The sequence below is a fragment of the Scyliorhinus torazame genome, chromosome 9 (genome assembly GCF_047496885.1).
Source record: "Scyliorhinus torazame isolate Kashiwa2021f chromosome 9, sScyTor2.1, whole genome shotgun sequence".
Taxonomy (NCBI): domain Eukaryota; kingdom Metazoa; phylum Chordata; class Chondrichthyes; order Carcharhiniformes; family Scyliorhinidae; genus Scyliorhinus; species Scyliorhinus torazame.
In genome coordinates, this window is record NC_092715.1 from 5,521,201 (window position 1) to 5,539,064 (window position 17,864).

General features: G+C 51.1%; 1 protein-coding gene across 1 annotated transcript in view; it reads left to right on the top strand.

Annotated features, from left to right (window-relative positions):
* The window catches only part of LOC140429052 (prolactin receptor-like), a 239,687-nt gene that overhangs the window by 90,997 nt on the left and 130,826 nt on the right, over nucleotides 1–17,864 (top strand). The window contains 2 exon segments of the mRNA XM_072515584.1: nucleotides 5,445–5,555; nucleotides 5,655–5,787. Coding sequence (XP_072371685.1) covers nucleotides 5,474–5,555; nucleotides 5,655–5,787 — 215 coding nt within the window. The 5' untranslated portion in view covers nucleotides 5,445–5,473.

A 17,864-nucleotide genomic window follows, 5' to 3' on the forward strand; every position in this document is an offset into this window, starting at 1 on the left:
GGGGATGTGATGTGTTTGGGGGGTTTGATGGGATTGGGGGTTTGATCGGTTTGGGGGATTGATGGGTTGGGGGGTTTGATGGGTTGGGGGGTTTGATGGGTTTGGGGGTTTGATCGGTTTGGAGGTTTGAATGGTTTGGTGGTTTGATTGGTTTGGGGGTTTGATGGGTTTGGGGGTTGGATGGGTTTGGGGATTTTGATGGGTTTGGGGAGTTTGATGGGTTTGGTGGGTTTAATGGAGTTGGGGAGTTTGATGGCTTTGGGAGTTTGATGGTTTGGGGGAATTTGATGGGTTTGGGGGAGTTTGGTGGGTTTGAGGATTGATGAGTTTGGGGGTTTGATGGGTTTGGGGAGTTTCATGGGTTTGGGGAGTTTGATGGATTTGGGGATTGTGATGGAATTGGGGGTTTGGGGGAGTTTGATGGGTTTGGGGGTTTGATGAGTTTGGGGGGTTTGATGGGTTTGGGGTGGTTTGATGGGTTTGGGGAGTTTGATGGGTTTGGGGATTGTGATGGGTTTGGGAGTTTGGGGGAGTTTGATAGGTTTGGGGATTATGATGGGTTTGGGGATTGTGATGGGTTTGTGGAGTTTGATGGGTTTGGGGGAGTTTGATGGGTTGGGGGAGTTTGATGGGTTTGGGGGGTTTGATGGTTTTGGGGGTTTGATGGGTTTGGGGGTTTGATGGGTTTGGGGGAGTTTGATGGGTTGGGGGAGTTTGATGGGTTTGGGGGGTTTGATGGTTTTGGGGCGTTTGATGGTTTTGGGGGGTTTGATGGGTTTGGAAGTTTGACGGGTTTGGGGTGTGTGATGGGTTTGGGGGGATTGATGGGATTGGGGTTTTGATCGGTTTGGGCGGTTTGATAGGTTTGGCGGGTTTGATGGGCTTGGGGTTTGTGATGGGTTTGGGGATTGTGATGTGATTGGGGGATTTGAGGGGTTTGGGGGTTTGATCGGTTTGGGGGGTTGATGGGATTGGGGGTTTGATCGGTTTGGGGGGGTTTGATGGGTTTGGGGAGTTTGATGGATTTGGGTGTTTGATTGATTTTGGGAGTTTGATGGGTTTGGAGGTTTGATGGGTTTGGGGAGTGTGATGTGTTTGGGGAGTTTGATAGGTTTGGGGGGTTTGATGTGTTTGGGGGGATTGATTGGATTGGGGGTTTGATCGGTTTGGGGGGTTTGACGGGTTTGGGGAGTTGATGGGTTTCGGGGAGTTTGATGGGTTTGGTAGGTTTAATGGATTTGGGGTGTTTGATGGGTTTGGAGGGTTTGATGGGTTTGGGGGGTTTGAAGGGTTTGGGAGTTTGAGCGGTTTTGGGGTTTGATGGGTTTGGGGTGTTGGATGGGTTTGGGGATTTGATGGGTTGGGGAGTTCGATGGGTTTGGGGATTGTGATTGATTTGGGGGGTTTGATGGGTTTAGGGAGTGGGTTTGGGGGGGCTTGATGGATTTGTGGAGTTTGATGGGTTTGGGGAGTTTGATGGGTTTGTGGAGTTTGATGTGTTTGAGAGTTTAATGGGTTTGGGGAGTTTTATGGGTTTGGGTGGTTTGATGGGTTTAGGGGGTTTGATGGGTTTGGGGGGTTTGATGGGTTTGGGTGTTGGATGGGTTTGGGAGTTTGATGGGTTTGGGGGGTATGATGGGTTTGGGGTGGTTGAATGTGTTTGGGGAGTTTGATGGGTTTGGGGGAGTTTGATGGGTTTGGGGGAGTTTGATGGGTTTGGGGGTGTTTGATGGGTTTGGGGAGATGATGGGCTTGGGGGGTTTGATGGGTTTGATGAGTTTGGGGATTGTGATGGGTTTGATGGGTTTGGGTGTTTGATGGGTTTGGGGAGTTTGATGGGTTTGGAAGTTTGATGTGTTTGGGGAGTGTGATGTGTTTGGGGGGTTTGATGGGATTGGGGGTTTGATCGGTTTGGGGAGTTGATGGGTTTCGGGGAGTTTGATGGGTTTGGTAGGTTTAATGGATTTGGGTTGTTTGATGGGTTTGGAGGGTTTGAAGGGTTTGGGGATTTGAGCGGTTTGGGGGTTTGATGGGTTTGCGGGGTTTGATGGGTTTGGGGAGTTGGATCGGTTTGGAGGGTTTGATTGGTTTGGGGAGTTTGATGGGTTTGGGGGGTTTGATGGGTTTGGGGAGTTGGATGGGTTTGGAGGGTTTGATGGGTTTGGCGGGTTTGATTGATTTGGGGAGTTTGTGGATTTGGGGGAGTTTGATGGGTTTGGAGGGTTTGATGGGTTTGGGGGAGTTTGATGGGTTTGGTGCGTTTGATGGGTTTGGGGAGTTTGATGGGTTTGGGGGAGTTTGATGGGTTTGGGGAGTTTGATGGGTGTGGTGGGTTTAATGGAGTTGGGGAGTTTGATGGCTTTGGGAGTTTGATGCTTTGGGGGATATTGATGGGTTTGGGGGAGTTTGGTGGGTTTGAGGATTGATGAGTTTGGGGGTTTGATGGGTTTGGGGAGTTTAATGGGTTTGGGGAGTTTGATGGATTTGGGGATTGTGATGGATTTGGGGGATTGGGGGAGTTTGATGGGTTTGTGGGTTTGATGGGTTTGGGGGGTTTGATGGGTTTGGGGTGGTTTGATGGGTTTGGGGAGTTTGATGGGTTTGGGGGAGTTTGATGGGTTTGGTGGGTTTGATGGCTTTGGGGAGTTTGATGGGTTTGGGGAATTTGATGGGTTTGGTGGGTTTGATGGGTTTGGGGAGTTGGATGGGTTTGGAGGGTTTGATGGGTTTGGCGGGTTTGTATGGTTTGGGGAGTTTGTTGGGTTTGGGGGAGTTTTGTGGGTTTGGGGGGTTTGATGGGTTTGGGGGAGTTTGATGGGTTTGGGGAGTTTGATGGGTTTGGGGAGTTTGATGGGTTTGGGAGTTTGATGGGTTTGGGGAGTTTGATGGGTTTGGGGAGTTTGATGGGTTTGGGAGTTTGATGGGTTTGATGGGTTTGGAGGGGTTGAATGTGTTTGAGGAGTTTGATGGGTTTCGGGGAGTTTGATGGGTTGGGGGAGTTTGATGGGTTTGGGGCGTTTGATGGTTTGGGGGAGTTTGATGGGTTTGGGGAGTTTGATGGGTTTGGGGAGTTTGATGGGTTTGGGAGTTTGATGGGTTTGGGGGGTTTGATGGGTTTGGGGGTTTGATGGGTTTGGAAGTTTGACAGGTTTGGGGTGTGTGATGGGTTTGGGGGGATTGATGGGATTGGTGTTTTGATCGGTTTGGGGGGTTTGATGGGTTTGGCGGGTTTGATGGGCTTGGGGTTTGTGATGGGTTTGGGGATTGTGATGTGGTTGGGGGTTTTGAGGGGTTTGGGGAGTTTGATGAGTTTGTGGATTGTGATGGGTTGGGGGATTTGATGAGTTGGGGCAATTAGATGGGTTTGGGGGTTTGATCGGTTTGGGGGTTTTGATGGGATTGGGGGTTTGATCGGTTTGGGGGGTTTGATGCGTTTGGGGAGTTTGATGGATTTGGGTGTTTGATTGATTTTGGGAGTTTGATGGGTTTGGAAGTTTGATGGGTTTGGGGAGTGTGATGTGTTTGGGGAGTTTGATAGGTTTGGGGGGTTTGATGTGTTTGGGGGGATTGATTAGATTGGGGGTTTGATCGGTTTGGGGGGTTTGATGGGTTTGGGGAGTTGATGGGTTTCGGGGAGTTTGATGGGTTTGGTAGGTTTAATGGATTTGGGGTGTTTGATGGGTTTGGAGGGTTTGATGGGTTTGGGGGGTTTGAAGGGTTTGGGGGTTTGAGCGGTTTGGGGGTTTGATGGGTTTGGGGTGTTGGATGGGTTTGGGGGTTTGATGGGTTGGGGAGTTCGATGGGTTTGGGGATTGTGATTGATTTGGGGGGTTTGATGGGTTTAGGGAGTGGGTTTGGGGGGGCTTGATAGGTTTGTGGAGTTTGATGGGTTTGGGGAGTTTGATAGGTTTGTGGAGTTTGATGTGTTTGGGAGTTTGATGGGTTTGGGGAGTTTTATGGGTTTGGGTGGTTTGATGGGTTTAGGGGGTTTGGGTGGTTTGATGGGTTTGGGGTGTTGGATGGGTTTGGGAGTTTGATGGGTTTGGGGGGTTTGATAGGTTTGGGGGGGTTGAATGTGTTTGGGGAGTTTGATGGGTTTGGGGGAGTTTGATGGGTTTGGGGGAGTTTGATGGGTTTGGGGGTCTTTGATGGGTTTGGGGAGTTTGATGGGTTTGGGAGGTTTGATGGGTTTGATGAGTTTGGGGATTGTGATGGGTTTGGGAGTTTTGAGGGGTTTGGAGAGTTTGATGGGTTTGGAAGTTTGATGTGTTTGGGGATGTGATGTGTTTGGGGGGTTTGATGGGATTGGGGGTTTGATCGGTTTGGGGGATTGATGGGTTGGGGGGTTTGATGGGTTGGGGGGTTTGATGGGTTTGGGGGTTTGATTGGTTTGGGGGTTTGAATGGTTTGGTGGTTTGATCGGTTTGTGGGTTTGATGGGTTTGGGGGTTGGATGGGTTTGGGGATTTAGATGGGTTTGGGGAGTTTGATGGGTTTGGTGGGTTTAATGGAGTTGGGGAGTTTGATGGCTTTGGGAGTTTGATGGTTTGGGGGAATTTGATGGGTTTGGGGGAGTTTGGTGGGTTTGAGGATTGATGAGTTTGGGGGTTTGATGGGTTTGGGGAGTTTCATGGGTTTGGGGAGTTTGATGGATTTGGGGATTGTGATGGATTTGGGGGTTTGGGGGAGTTTGATGGGTTTGGGGGTTTGATGGGTTTGGGGGGTTTGATGGGTTTGGGGTGGTTTGATGGATTTGGGGAGTTTGATGGGTTTGGGGATTGTGATGGGTTTGGGAGTTTGGGGGAGTTTGATAGGTTTGGGGATTATGATGGGTTTGGGGATTGTGATGGGTTTGTGGAGTTTGATGGGTTCGGGGGGTTTGATGGGTTTGGGGGGTTTGATGGGTTTGGGGAGTTGGATGGGTTTGGAGGGTTTGATGGGATGGCGGGTTTGATTGTTTTGGGGAGTTTGTTGGGTTTGGGGGAGTTTGATGGGTTTGGAGGGTTTGATGGGTTTGGTGGGTTTAATGGGTTTGGGGAGTTTGATGGGTTTGGGGCGTTGGATGGGTTTGGAGGGTTTGATGGGTTTGGTGGGTTTGTATGGTTTGGGGAGTTTGTTGGGTTTGGGGGAGTTTTATGGGTTTGGGGAGTTTGATGGGTTTGGGGATTTTGATGGGTTTGGGGGTTTTGGGGAGTTTGATGGGTTTGGGGGTTTGATGGTTTTGGGGAGTTTGACGGGTTTGGGTGTTTGTTGGGTTTGGGAGTTTGATGGGTTTGAGAGTTTGATGGGTTTGAGAGTTTGATGGGTTTGTCGGGTTTGATGGGTTTGTCGGGTTTGATGGGTTTGGGGGTGTGGGTGAGTTGATGGTTTTCGGTCGGTTTGTTTGGTTTGAAGGGGGTTTGGGGTATTTTGATGTTCTCCCTCGTGAATGAATTCTTTTTGCAGTAAAAGGCATTCAGAGTGACTGTAGGAAGATGTCTGAACCAGTGCGTCTCGAGGTGCTGCCGCTCCTCTTCATATTCCTCATTCTTCTCCAATCTTCACCTGATGTGAGGGGTAAGTTGAGTGAGTCCAGTCTCTTTAATTGTAGTCAGAGTGTGTCTGACAATTTGCTGGTGACTGTATGTTTTCAAGTGTAATTTCTTCCATTCACAGCTGAGTCAGCTCCTGAGAAACCGGCCCTTTCACAATGCCGATCGCCCGACAAAGAGACCTTCACCTGTTGGTGGCAGCCACCTGCTGACAGAGAATCACTGACCAATTACAGCCTGTGGTACAGCATCGAGGGGTAAGCACGGGTCAGTCCACGCTGACCCTGATTGGCAAGTCCCCTCTCATGGTGAAACTGAGTGTCAAGGCAGAGTGACCCAACCCGAGCCTGGGGGTGTGGTCCTCTCCCCAAGACAAGTCCTCTTGAAGCAACATCTCCGTTGGCCGTAACCGATGAATTTAGCGCAGCTTGTCCAAGGTAGCAGCTGCAGTGGCCGAACAAAAAGGCTGAACATCCGACCAAGGTGGGTGTGGAGCCTCATCCACAGAATCCCCCCCCCCCCCACCCCCACCCCGGCTACACTCCAGGGGGCTAACCTCCTGAAAGTGGAAGATTCTGTTCAGACTAACATTACTCACATTGATTGACCAGACCGTTGATCTCGCTGTTGATCCTTGGCTACCAAACCTACCTTCATTTTAGACTGGCCAAGCTGAGTGCTGTGCAGTTCTTGAAGAAGAGGCTTCCGCCATGGGGTTAAGAACAAAGAGCAATGTACAATGCAGCACAGGAACAGGCCCTTCGGCCCTCCAAGCCTGTACTGGTCATGATACCATCCTTGGCCAAAACTCTCAGCACTTCCTTGTGCCGTATCCCTCTGTACCCATCCTATCCATGTGTTTGTCAAGATGCCTTTTGAACGCCGTTAATGTATCTGCTTCCACAACCACCCCTGGCAACGCATTCCAGGCACTCACCACCCTCTGTGTAAAAACCTTGCCTCGCACATCTCCTCTAAACCTCTGCCCCATGGACCTTAAACCATGCCCCCTGGTGACTGACCCTCCACTCTGGGAAAGAGTGCCTGCCAGTCCACTCTATCCATGCCCTCATAATCTTGTAGATCTCTGCAACCCCACAGCAGGTCCCGATCCTCACAGGTGATTTTGTGTCGATGTTGCATTTATCATATCATAGATTATCATAGAATTTACAGTGCAGAAGGAGGCCATTCGGCCCATCGAGTCTGCACCGGCTCTTGGAAAGAGCACCCCACCCAAGGTCCACACCTCCACCCTATCCCCATAACCCAGTAACCCCACCCTACACTAAGGGCAATTTTGGACACTATGGGCAATTTAGCATGGCCAATCCACCTAACCCGCACATCTTTGGACTGCGGGAGGAAACCGGAGCACCCGGAGGAAACCCACGCACACACGGTGAGGATGTGCAGACTCCGCACAGACAGTGACCCAAGCCGGAATCGAACCTGGGACCCTGGAGCTGTGAAGCATTTGTGCTATCCACAATGCTACCGTGCTGCCCCCAGATTTAGGGCCAGATCTGTTCTGACTTTCTTAAAATGCCAGCCCGTCAGAACCATCCTTCTAACTCTTGACAACACAGGGTCGCAAGGTTCACGTCTTAATGTGGCTGGAGGAAATAGGTGTCTGATCATCAAGTTCAATATCCTGATCCCGCCTTCCCCCCATGTCCCTTGATCCCTTTAGCCCCATGAGCTACAGAATCATCAAATTTACAGTGCAGAAGGAGGCCGTTTGGCCCATCAAGTCTGCACCGGCTCTTGGAAAGATCACCCTACCCAAGCCCACACCTCCACCCTTACCCAGTAACCCAGTAACCCCACCCAACACTAAGGGCAATTTTGGACACTATGGGCAATATAGCATGACCAATCCACCTAACCTGCACATCTTTGGACTGTGGGAGGAAACCGGAGCACCCGGAGGAAACCCACGCACACACGGTGTCATGATATTCAAACACACACATCATGATAGACACACCAACAGACAAATCAGAACACACAACACCACAACCAATCACAGAAAGATATAAAAGCACAAACACGACACCTGGTGGACAGTATTAGCTGGAGACGAGGACCAGGACAGACCTGCTACACGACACACTCAGGGAGACAGCACGTGCAGAGTATCCAGAACGAACTGTATATAAGAGTTAAAATAAAATAGAGTTGTACCACATACAACTGTGTTGGCTCATCTGTGCACCAGAGAACCCAACACCACATGGTACAGGAGTGGATCGATACCTGCCGGCATACCTCAGTGTACAGAGACAACCAGCAGTGCCCAGGCAAAATGATAGAGCTCCCGGTTCCGCAGCCGTTCCAGTGCCACGGCGATCTCCACGAAAACTGGCGGCGATTCCGGCAAGTGTTCGAATTGTTCCTGGTGGCAGCTGAACTCCAAGACCTGGATGATAGCGAAAAAATTGAATTTCTCCTCACCATCGCCGGTGCAAGGGCAAGAGAAATATTCACAAGGTTCAGGTTCTTCAGGAGGCAGCAAAGGTACGATTACCAGGCAGTCCTGGACAAATTCTCCAAGTACTGTGAAGAAAACGCAATCCAATCGGCAAATAAAGGTAAGAAAAGCGGCAGTACTCACCTCGTGGCCGGGATCCCGGAGCCCGAATTCCCAGAGGCCGAAATCCCGGGCCTGAGAGAGGGCTGGGTCGAGGTCGGCGGCCATCTTGCTAAAGGTATCACGCTAGCACAGTTGCGCGAGCAGTGCGCAGAACCGGAAGTTTCGTTTGCGCATGCGCGAGATGCTGCGCATGCGCAGTCAAGAAAACGGCCATCGGTAAAGGGACAGCGATCTGCGCGTGCGCAGTCGCTTCCTACGTGCTACATACCGAGCGTCAGGATGTCAGAGGCCCCAGACTGCACCAATTTAAAGGGGAAACGTCCCAAATCCAATTTAAAAGGGAAACGTCCCAAATCAAAAAAACAAAAATCTGTTAAAGCTGTAAAACAACCTTCCCTCACTTGGAATGGCAGCACATTGCCGCAAATTGGCCCAGGAGATGAATTTGACATCCGAAGAACCCTCCGACAAGCAGTTACCTACGCACAAGCCGATGATTCCGACCTCGAATACTTTGATGACGATCTTTACAGTGTTTCCGGACCTTGCGAGCCCAATGATAGCTCCGTGGTCCTATACGACTATGACTCGGATGAACCTTTCGTGTTGCACATTGGCGGCCCCCACATTGAATCCGACGCAGATGCGGATTCATTTTTCGGATTTGAGGATCTTCAATCCAGCAGGTATGACGTCCCAACTTATCAGTACCGGATGATGCTGCAGCCTGACATTAACAGACAGGGAGCGGTGCAAGCCCACAGAGAGTGCCCTGCTGCCACACAGAGCATGGCCCACGTCCCGCTCAGCGTTCCCAACTCTATGAAAGAAGGCATGCAAGACTCCAGAGCGCAGTCCTCGCATGAACCAGAAGTGACTCCAGAGTCACAAGCCTCCACAGCAAGCTCGTGGACAGACTCCACAATTGCAGAAACGCAAGACTCCAGAGCGCAGTCCTTGCACGAACAAGAAGTGACTCCATTGTCACAAGCCTCCACAGAGAGCTCATGGACAGCCTCCACGATAGAAGCAACGCAAGACTCCAGAGCGCAGTCCTTGCACGAACAAGAAGTGACTCCAGTGTCACAAGCCTCCACAGAGAGCTCATGGACAGCCTCCACGATAGAAGCAACGCAAGACTCCAATGTGCGGTCCTTGCAGGAACAAGACCATGACGGTCTAGCAACCTCTCCTGACCAACCAGCGGCAGACGATGCAAGTCTGCCATGCTCACGTGAACAGCAAGAAGGCTATAACAGCCTACCATGCTCCACTACACAGCAGCATGACCATGACGGTCTCTCATGCTACAATGAAGGGCACAGCGCTGAAGACTGTTCAAGCCCAACTGAAGACAAGCCAAAGGAATCGCCTCTTCCAAGCCCGAAGAAAAAAGGTTTATGCGCTGACCTTCAGGATCATTATAGCCGAACAGAGATTAATAATGCTGCACGGTCACAGAAGGATGCTGAGGATTTGCTAAAGAAATTAATTGAATGTTTAATTTGCAAGGAGCAGACTGAGAATTGCCAGTGTTTTAGTACGGATCGAAAAAATGGACAAGACATTGATCCTCAGGTAATGGAAATAACACAACCTGAATCATATCTACAGCAGGGACAAATGTCTCCCTTCAACACAACGCCGCAAAGTCCCAACTTCGGAGACCAGCAGTTAGTCAGTAATGACTCTTCAAACCTTGAGGGGAACATTAATTGCATTGAACCTATACACACTCCACTGATAAATGAGCAGAACATTGGAGCAAGAATCCTGAGGACACCGACATCGAGTAGCCAGATAACGAATTTAAAACCCGCAGCAGTTTCAAGTGAACCAAGTGTGCTTTCCACTAATGGTGAAGATGCAGATCAGGTCGACCCGATTATCCATTGTACCACACTAACCCCAGTGATTAAGCAATTATGTATGGGGAGTATAATGTGGGCAATTGAGAACAGTAAAAGAGAGACTGTGACCATGCCAGTCCCAGCAAAATCAGACCCAGAGACCATGAAGGCATGTACATTAGACAAAGATACATATGAGGTACCTGAGAAGAAAAGTGAAACGGAATGTTCTTTGGAAAATAGTACAATGTCGATTGAAACATTGGATCCTATATTCGAGACCATACATATGGGAGAATTTGGGGGTAATAAACAAGGTTCTGCAATGTCTGGGGGAAGATTTAAAATTCCAAAGAAGAAAAGCCCAAATGAAGGACAACGGCAAGACAATGATAGTCCACCGACATGGTGTGCACCACCAGATGAAAACTCTGACAATTTACCCAACCCTAGTGAACAGCAAGCTGCTAATGAGGATCTATCCACGGGATGTGAGACGAGTGACGACAGCATCCCACTTCCCATGCAAAAGGTGCAAGGTGACAGACCTCGCCTAGTGCGTACCGAGGCACTCGACGATCACGGTGGGACCACTGACGACTGCGGTGGCGGCGCACCGCTTCCACCTTGGATGGCTCGAGCCTCTCCACTGGTTGGTGCATTCCTGCATGTTCCGGCTCCAGAAGTGCAGCTTCAGGGAATCTCGGCTGCCTCCAGTGAACCTGTTGGGACTCCGGACGGGGAGCGTCGACGGAAGGCAGACCGGACTCCAGATGGGGAGCAGCCAAGCGCCGACTCTGATTCGCGCACGCCAGACCTTGCTCCGGACGGGCGGTGTCGCGGCCTCGGTGATGGCACGCTCAGGGTGACGGCGGATGCCACGGCGACAGGGAATGGATCGCGTGGCAGTCCCACTGGGTCGGCAGTGGCGACCAGCACCGGCGGTCCAAGACGGACACACCAATTCGCGCCATCGCCAGACGTTGATGCGAGCAACAATTCTCTCTCCAAGGCGACATGCTTCGACGTTTCTCTGCGGAGTCGCCCTTCCGGCACAGCAGGTGGCCGGAACCAGCGTGCACGGTCTCGGCCAACTTCCACATCTGGCACAGTCATCGCCTTGTATGATATTAGTGATGGTGCTACTTCGATGGCAACGACCCATCGGCTACAAGATGCCGTCCACCACAAACAAAAAAGAAAAAAGACTCCACCTTGTTCCTGGCATGCAGGGCGGATGGATTGGTGCGTAGGCGCAATCAGCGAGCTTTGCGCCGCCTTCCACGCTCGCAACTGAACCGTACGCACACGCCGGATTCTCCACTGGTTCCCAAGGATGACTTTGTGGAGATGCCATGGATCATGCCCCTTCCATCGCCACCAGAACCAAACCACAGCCAAAGCAACAATAACAAAGATGTTGAATGTTATATTTGCACGAATGAAAAACCAAGCACTGCACGAAGTACAACAAATGGAAATGATGTGGAGATGCCGGCGTTGGACTGGGGTGAGCACAGTACGAAGTCTTACAACACCAGGTTAAAGTCCAACAGGTTTGTTTCGATGTCACTAGCTTTCGGAGCGCTGCTCCTTCCTCAGGTGAATGAAGAGGTCTGTTCCAGAAACACATATATAGACAAATTCAAAGATGCCAAACAATGCTTGGAATGCGACCATTAGCAGGTGATTAAATCTTTACAGATCCAGAGATGGGGTAACCCCAGGTTAAAGAGGTGTGAATTGTATCAAGCCAGGACAGTTGGTAGGATTTCGCAGGCCAGATGGTGGGGGATGAATGTAATGCAACATGAATCCCAGGTCCCGGTTGAGGCCGCACTCATGTGTGCGGAACTTGGCTATAAGTTTCTGCTCGGTGATTCTGCGTTGTTGCGCGTCCTGAAGGCCGCCTTGGAGAACGCTTACCCGGAGATCAGAGGCTGAATGCCCTTGACTGCTGAAGTGTTCTCCGACTGGAAGGGAACATTCCTGCCTGGTGATTGTTGCGCGATGTCCGTTCATTCGTTGTCCCAGCGTCTGCATGGTCTCGCCAATGTACCACGCTTCGGGACATCCTTTCCTGCAGCGTATGAGGTAGACAACGTTGGCCGAGTCGCACGAGTATGTACCGCGTACCTGGTGGGTGGTGTTCTCACGTGTAATAGTGGTATCCATGTCAATGATCTGGCACGTCTTGCAGAGATTGCCATGACAGGGTTGTGTGGTGTCGTGGTCACTGTTCTGAAGGCTGGGTAGTTTGCTGCAAACAATGGTTCGTTTGAGGTTGCGCGGTTGTTTGAAGGCAAGTAGTGGGGGTGTGGGGATGACCTTGGCAAGATGTTCATCGTCATCAATGACGTGTTGAAGGCTGTGAAGAAGGTGACGTAGTTTCTCCGCTCCGGGGAAGTACTGGACGACGAAGGGTATTCTGTCGGTTGTGTCCCATGTTTGTCTTCTGAGGAGGTCGGTGCGGTTTTTCGCTGTGGCGCGTTGGAACTGTCGATCGATGAGTCGAGTGCCATATCCCGTTCGTACGAGGGCATCTTTCAACGTCTGTAGATGTCTGTTACGCTCTGTTACAGATGTCTGTTACGGAGGAGCGTAACAATCACCAGGCAGGAATGTTCCCTTCCAGTCGGGGAACACTTCAGCAGTCAAGGGCATTCAGCCTCTGATCTCCGGGTAAGCGTTCTCCAAGGCGGCCTTCAGGACGCGCAACAACGCAGAATCGCCGAGCAGAAACTTATAGCCAAGTTCCGCACACATGAGTGCGGCCTCAACCGGGACCTGGGATTCATGTCGCATTACATTCATCCCCCACCATCTGGCCTGCAAAATCCTACCAACTGTCCTGGCTTGACACAATTCACACCTCTTTAACCTGGGGTTACCCCATCTCTGGATCTGTAAAGATTTAATCACCTGCTAATGGTCACATTCCAAGCATTGTTTGTCATCTTTGAATTTGTCTATATATGTGTTTCTGGAACATACCTCTTCATTCACCTGAGGAAGGAGCAGCGCTCCGAAAGCTAGTGACATCGAAACAAACCTGTTGGACTTTAACCTGGTGTTGTAAGACTTCGTACTGTGAACAAATGGAAAAGTAGAGACTTCGGCAGCAGCATCACCTCCAACAGTCCAAGGTGAACCAGTGTGACCCCAAATCTCCACAGCTGAACCGGCTTGAGGACCAGCCCATTCTTGAGGCGGTCACCCTTTAGACTGGACTTATAACGCTGTTCATACGTTCAAAAAGTCAAACACTTCTGTATTATAACCTATTGTTGTTTATCGTTCCAGATATCGTCTGACCAACCACTGTTCAAGTTGTTTTTTTTCTCGCATTCATGTTTTGTTATGGTACAACCTTGTTAGTGTGACGCACCCGACATCGCCCCATGTAAATAGTTACGTCATATACACACGCTGTACACAACACACACACACACATGCACTCACGACACGATTATATTTATAACTACGTAGGCACATATCTTTGTAAAAAGGGGGGATGTCATGATATTCAAACACACACATCATGATAGACACACCAACAGACAAATCAGAACACACAACACCACAACCAATCACAGAAAGATATAAAAGCACAAACACGACACCTGGTGGTCAGTATTAGCTGGAGACGAGGACCAGGACAGACCTGCTACACGACACACTCAGGGGGACAGCACGTGCAGAGTATCCAGAACGAACTGTATATAAGAGTTAAAATAAAATAGAGTTGTACCACATACAACTGTGTTGGCTCATCTGTGCACCAGAGAACCCAACACCACACACGGGGTGGATGTGCAGACTCCGCACAGACAGTGACCCAAGCCGGGAATCGAACCTGGGACTCTGGAGCTGTGAAGCAACTGTGCTAACCACTGTGCTACCGTCCTGCCCACTAATCCCTTCTTGAAATTACAGAACGTTTTGGCTCCAACTACTTTCTGTGGGAGTGAATTCCACAGATTCGCCGCTCTCTGGGTGAAGACATTTCTCCTCACCTCAGTCCTAAAAGGTTTACCCCTTATCCTCAAACTATGACCCCGAGTTCTGGACTCCCCCACCATCGGGAACATTCTTTCTGAATCTACCCTGTCTAATCCGGTTAGAATTCTGTAAGTTTCTATGGGATCCCCTCTCACTCTCCTAAACTCCAATAAATATAATCCTAACCGATTTAGTCTCTCCTCATGTGACAGTCCCCGCCATCCCTGGAATCAGTCTGGTAAACCTTCGCTGCTCTCCCTCGAGAGCAAGAACATCCTTCCTCAGGTAAGGACACCAAAACTGCCCACAATACTCCAGGTGTGACCTCACCAAGGCCTTATACAGTTTCCCCTGATTGAACTGCATTTGCCATTTGACTGCCCACCTGCCCAGTGTATTGATATCTCCCTGCAGTCATCGATTCCCTCCTCACTGGACTGCAACATTTTAAATTATTTTTCTCATATGTAAATCTAAATGAAGCAAGAAAAGCTGGAAATCAATAAAAGCTGGATTCAGCTTTTCAGTTACACAAACAGCCATCACCAGGATCTAATACCAGCCGTTACAATGTCTTCATACACATTGCATTTAATTTTCTGTGTGTCACCCACCCCCAAATAAAAGAAATAAACAAAAAAAAGAAAATGGAGTTTAATTTGGATAAATGTGAGGTGATGCATTTTGGTCGATCAAATCAGGGCAGGACCTACTCAGCTAATGGTAAGTAGTTGGGGAGAGTTACAGAACAAAGAGATCTAGGAGTACAGGTTCATAGCTCCTTGAAGGTGGAGTCGCAGGTGGACAGGGTGGTGAAGAAGGTATTCGGGCATGCTAGGTTTCATTGGTCAGAACATTGAATACAGGAGTTGGGACGTCTTGTTGAAGTTGTACAAGACATTGGTACGGCCACACTTGGAATACTGTGTTCAGTTCTGGTCACCCTATTATAGGAAGGATATTGTTAAACTAGAAAGAGTGCAGAAGAGATTGACGAGGATGCTACCAGGATTTGATGGTCTGAGTTATAAGGAGAGGCTGGATAGGCTGGGATTTTTTTCCCTGGAGCGTAGGAGGCTTAGGGGTGATCTTATAGAGGTCTATAAAATAATGAGGAGCATAGATAAGGTAGATAATCAACATCTTTTCCCAAAAGGTAGAGGAATCTAAAACTAGAGGGTGCCTTGGGAGTGTCCCTTTAAAAAAATGTTTTTGTCTTATCAATGTCATTGCGTAGGTGGAGCTGGGCTAAAGGTAGAGGAATCTAAAACTAGAGGGTGCCTTGGGAGTGTCCCTTTAAAAAAATGTTTTTGTCTTATCAATGTCATTGCGTAGGTGGAGCTGGGCTGTGGCTCTGGGAGCTGGTTTTACTTTGGCTTTGGGTTTGGTGCTGGTGCGTGGCTCTGGGAGTTTTTACTTTCATTTTCACAGTGGCCTGTCTCTCTATTTTCAATTTTAAAGTGTTATTCCAAGGTAGAAACACAATGATTATAGTTACCTGCTGTTTTGGTAAAAATGGATTTTTGTTATTGAATTGGAACAGTTAAGAGGGAATTCATTAAGGGTTATACATAGATTACTGTCGCTGTGTGGGGTCTTTATGTTTGTAGTTAATATAAATTCTTGCTGTGTGTGATCCTACAAATGTTAACTGAATTCCTAGAATAAAGCTTGTTTTTGATGAAAAGTGCTTACGGCCTGTGTGGAATAACAGCTGAAAGTCAGGCCCTTGTGCTCAGTGTAACCAACATCAACAAACAGTTATCGGTCAGGTGAACACCAGAATATACTTTGGAGTTTTCTAAACCCTGGCCCAAAGCAAGGGAGAGATACAAAATGGACCAGAGGGGAAATTTCTGCACGCAGAGGGTGGTGAGCGTCTGGAACGGACTGCCAGAGGCAGTGGTAGAGGCGGGTGCAATTTTGTCCTTTAAAAAGCAGTTAGTTACATGGGCAGGGTGGGTATACAGGGATAGGGGCCAAATGTGGGCAAGTGGGACTAGCTTAGTGATAGAAACTGGGCGGCATGGACAAGCTGGGCCGAAGGGCCTGTTTCACTGATGTAAACATCTCGGACTCTCTTATACTCAGTGTCCACCCACCCAGTGTCCACCCACCCAGTGTCCACCCACGCAGTGTCCACCCACCCACCCAGTGTCCACCCACCCACCCAGTGTCCACCCATCCAGTGTCCACTCACCCACCCAGTGTCCACCCACCCACCCAGTGTCCACTCACCCACCCAGTGTCCACCCACCCAGTGTCCACCCACCCAGTGTCCACTCACCCACCCAGTGTCCACCCACCCAGTGTCCACCCACCCAGTGTCCACCCACCCAGTGTCCACCCACCCACCCAGTGTCCACCCACCCAGTGTCCACCCACCCAGTGTCCACCCACCCACCCAGTGTCCACCCACCCACCCAGTGTCCACCCACCCAGTGTCCACCCACCCAGTGTCCACTCACCCACCCAGTGTCCACCCACCCAGTGTCCACCCACCCAGTGTCCACCCACCCAGTGTCCACTCACCCACCCAGTGTCCACCCACCCACCCAGTGTCCACCCACCCACCCAGTGTCCACCCACCCAGTGTCCACCCACCCACCCAGTGTCCACTCACCCACCCAGTGTCCACCCACCCACCCAGTGTCCACCCACCCACCCAGTGTCCACCCGCCCAGTGTCCACCCACCCACCCAGTGTCCACCCACCCAGTGTCCACTCACCCACCCAGTGTCCACTCACCCACCCAGTGTCCACCCACCCACCCAGTGTCCACCCGCCCAGTGTCCACCCACCCACCCAGTGTCCACCCACCCAGTGTCCACCCACCCACCCAGTGTCCACCCACCCAGTGTCCACCCACCCAGTGTCCACTCACCCACCCAGTGTCCACCCACCCACCCAGTGTCCACCCGCCCAGTGTCCACCCACCCACCCAGTGTCCACCCACCCAGTGTCCACCCACCCACCCCAGTGTCCACCCACCCAGTGTCCACCCACCCAGTGTCCACCCACCCACCCAGTGTCCACCAACCCAGTGTCCACTCACCCACCCAGTGCCCACTCACCCACCCAGTGTCCACTCACCCACCCAGTGTCCACCCACCCAGTGTCCACCCACCCAGTGTCCACCCACCCACCCAGTGTCCACCCACCCAGTGTCCACCCACCCACCCAGTGTCCACCCATCCAGTGTCCACCCACCCACCCAGTGTCCACCCACCCAGTGCCCACTCACCCACCCAGTGCCCACTCACCCACCCAGTGTCCACCCACCCACCCAGTGTCCACCCACCCAGTGTCCACCCACCCAGTGTCCACCACCCCACCCAGTGTCCACCCACCCAGTGTCCACCCACCCAGTGTCCACTCACCCACCCAGTGTCCACCCACCCACCCAGTGTCCACTCACCCAGTGTCCACCCACCCAGTGTCCACTCACCCACCCAGTGCCCACCTCACCCACCCAGTGTCCACTCACCCACCCAGTGTCCACCCACCCAGTGTCCACCCACCCAGTGTCCACCCACCCACCCAGTGTCCACCCACCCAGTGTCCACCCACCCACCCAGTGTCCACCCATCCAGTGTCCACCCACCCACCCAGTGTCCACCCACCCACCCAGTGCCCACTCACCCACCCAGTGCCCACTCACCCACCCAGTGTCCACCCACCCACCCAGTGTCCACCCACCCAGTGTCCACCCACCCACCCAGTGTCCACCCACCCAGTGTCCACCCACCCACCAGTGTCCACCCACCCAGTGTCCACCCACCCAGTGTCCACCCACCCACCCTGTGTCCACCCACCCACCCTGTGTCCACCCACCCAGTGTTCACCCACCCACCCTGTGTCCACCCACCCACCTTTAATAGCTTTA